General features: G+C 60.2%; 1 protein-coding gene across 1 annotated transcript in view; it reads right to left on the reverse strand.

Annotated features, from left to right (window-relative positions):
- Positions 1-2,830, reverse strand: part of LOC104622064 (nucleotide exchange factor SIL1-like) — a gene marked incomplete at its 5' end in the record, with an annotated part of 5,061 nt that extends 2,231 nt beyond the window's left edge. Inside the window, 2 exons of the mRNA XM_010288722.1 lie at positions 343-507; positions 2,734-2,830. Coding sequence (XP_010287024.1) covers positions 343-507; positions 2,734-2,830 — 262 coding nt within the window. The remainder of the gene's footprint in view (positions 1-342; positions 508-2,733) is intronic.
- Between the last annotated feature and the right edge of the window lie 193 nt (positions 2,831-3,023).

Raw genomic sequence — 3,023 nt, forward strand, 5'->3', positions numbered from 1 at the left:
GGGCTGGCCGCTGCAGCCGAGCTCACCGCAGTCCAGCGTCTATGTCCCCTACTCATGTCCTTGCCATTTTGTTATTTAAACACCCTCAGGTGGAAATGGAGATGGTGGTTTGATGAAAAATAAAGATTTAAGCTCGCTCTGGGCTCTCCCAGAGCGCTCGTCCCCCGCAGCAGTGGCCCGTGGGCTGGAGGGAACTCATCCCAACAGCATGGACCAGCACCGATGCTGGATCGGCCCCTCCTCGCCCTCATCTGCAGGGATGCTCGACAGCCCCTTTGGCTGAAGGTTGGCTTTGGGTGGAGCGCCTGGCTGGGTCCCGTCCCCTCCCTCCCGGCTCCTCACCTTCTCCACGATGAGGTCGTAGAGGAGCGTCACCACACGGACATGCAAGGTCTCCATCCCCTTCTGCCTGAAGAGGCTCCTGAGGACCTGGAGGCCTCCCAGCTTGAGGAACTGCTGTTGGGCGTAGGGGAAGTGTCTCAGCATGGAGGACAGTGCGAAGAGAGCCTGGTGGGGAGAGAGGTCCATCAGCACGGTGGCCACGGCTGCCGCCTCTCTTCCTGGCTTCCCCCACGGACAGAAGAAACACACTCTGCACACTATTTGTGCAGAGCTCCCCAGCAGATGCAATCAAACCTCTGCTCACCAAGGGGCATCTCCAAGAGCCCTCTTTCCTCCCAGTCCCAACCCTCCCGGCTGCTGCGAGGCTGCCCAAACTTGGATGACTTCCACCCAAACTCCAACCTGGACTGTCACCGTGTTTGCTAGAACGATAACCCAGAGGGACCTGTGGCCAGCACCTGAACAGACCCAATGCCATCGCTTCTGCTCGCAGATAGCCCCCACTGGTCCTCGGTACAGACTCTGGCTATGGGCTAAGGACAGGGCAAAGGTGGGGTTCAGCACCGCTCCGCAGAGCCTGATCCCCTTGAGATGACTTGGATCCCTGAGGAGCATCCTCTCCCTTGCACCCACACGGCTGGAGGGCAAGACCATGCTGTTTGCTGGGACGTGGCCCCAAAACAGGGTCTGTCATGGTGTAGCATCACGCACCGCCAGCAAAAGACACCAGCACACCTGCACTTGCCTCCTGGGCCTCGAGAGGCACGGGGTTAACACCGAGCAGGCAATTAGGGGCCAACCGCTGAATTTTACACTGGTCTGCTTTTCACGACCGTGGGTTTGCGGAGGGGACAGGCTGATGCCGCCTGGGGCAGGGCTGCTGCTCGAGCGTGGACTGGGCTGCTCGTCTGGGTGCCTGCCAGTGAGCCGAGCCGAGCCGGCGCCTCTGCACACCGAGGTGGGCCATGCATCCCCTGCTCTCCATGGACAGATCCGAGCTGACAGCATGTCCTCCCCAGTCCCGTTTGTTTCTATTTTCCATCTTCCGAGTTGCCGCCGATGAATCAGAGGATGCTTCTGTCTCCTTTTTTAACCATAGGCCAAAGGATGGGGAAGGGAAGAAATGCACTTTCGGCCTCACTACCGTGCACCGCTGCAAGCCCCAGTGCAGAAAACCCACCCGAGTGGGAGCCGTGGGCTGCTGCCCCACATGGGAAGGGGCTGGGGCACAGACCTGTGCTCAGGATCCTGGCCTGGAGAGAGATGAGAGACTATATACAGCATGGCAACTGGAAATTAAAAGCCTCTGTCCTCCTAGAAAAGGAGGGTCAATCCACAGAGGTTCTCCTAAGGCCACGTGTAGATGCAGACAATACTGAGCTCATCCCTCTCTCTCTTCTCCAGGAGCTGCCAGCAGGACACATTCAGGCTCACTGGAGAGAATTGTCCCGCACCCACCAGCCAGGGGTTCAAGCGATGCTGGTGAGGGCATCTGCATGCCCCAGCCCTCCTTCCCACCCCAAAATTAGCTCCGGATGGAGCCACGGGCACTCCTGGGAGGAGTTTCTGAGCACAGAGCATCCTGTGGTGCACCTCTGTGGCCGGGACCTCCTCTGACCCGTGGCCAAAAGCAAAGAGGTCCCCCAGCCTCTCCCATGCTCTGGTCTTTCACACACTGGAAGACTCTTACCATGGACTAAAGGGGAATAGGAGGTTGTTAAAAGACTGGCAGCACACTGCTGCGTGCGTAACAGCGGGTGAATGAAAGAGCCGGTGGTTCCCTCGCCCCGCCGAACCCCCTCTCACAGGAGGTCACCATGTTCAACAGCGCATCTGGGTTTTCGGGAGCCGCCAGATAACTTTACGGCCCATAAACAGAGGCGGCATCGCACGCTAAAGCGAGGGTAATGAGATCTCATGCTCCAGGGAGTACGGCGAGGAGGGAGAGAGGGAGGCAGTGAGGAAGCCCCCACCCCGATGGACAGCGCTGCACATTTGGCTGGGGGCTCTTGGCACTGCTCGGCTTGCTCCAAAGCCCCTGCCAAAGGCAGGACACAGGGCTGGCTCCGGCAATTAGCTCCTTCCAAACGTCAGCTCCCATGTTCGTTAGCCTCTGATCATTAACCCCGCCATGGGGACCCCTGCCTTTCCTCCCAAGAGGAGCCGCAGTGCCCAGCCCTGTCCCCCGCGGGGCTGGCAGAGTTGCCGTGCGTGCCACTGCTGGCAGCGGGGGTGAGACCCGCAGCACCCTGGGGTGGACTGGAGCCCACCCAGCACGGGGAGCAGCGCAGCGTCCCGCACGCCCACGATGTCGGCGACGTTCCGAGGAGCGCTAACATCAAGTTTGGCACAAAAATGGCTTTTCCCAGAGGTGCACCCCCACTTGCTCACCTTCTTCTTGACAGCCAGGGGTTGTTCCGTAGCCAGAATAACCAGGAGCTTCTGCAGCGCGCCCCCCTCGATTGCTTCTATCTGGACTTTGGGGTTACTGCAGGGAGAAAAGCAAAAGGCCGGTCACACACAGAGCGGGGCACAGCAGGGTGGGACAGACCCCGGGTCTGTCTGCGGCAGCACCCCACAGCGGACACGAACAAGGGTCAATCCAGCCTGACCCCAGAGCAAACCGCCCCAGCTCCCACCGACTGTGGCTCGCCGCTCCTGCGGAGGGCGGGGAGACGCCC

This window comes from Phaethon lepturus, unplaced genomic scaffold, assembly GCF_000687285.1.
Source record: "Phaethon lepturus isolate BGI_N335 unplaced genomic scaffold, ASM68728v1 scaffold26606, whole genome shotgun sequence".
Classification (NCBI taxonomy): domain Eukaryota; kingdom Metazoa; phylum Chordata; class Aves; order Phaethontiformes; family Phaethontidae; genus Phaethon; species Phaethon lepturus.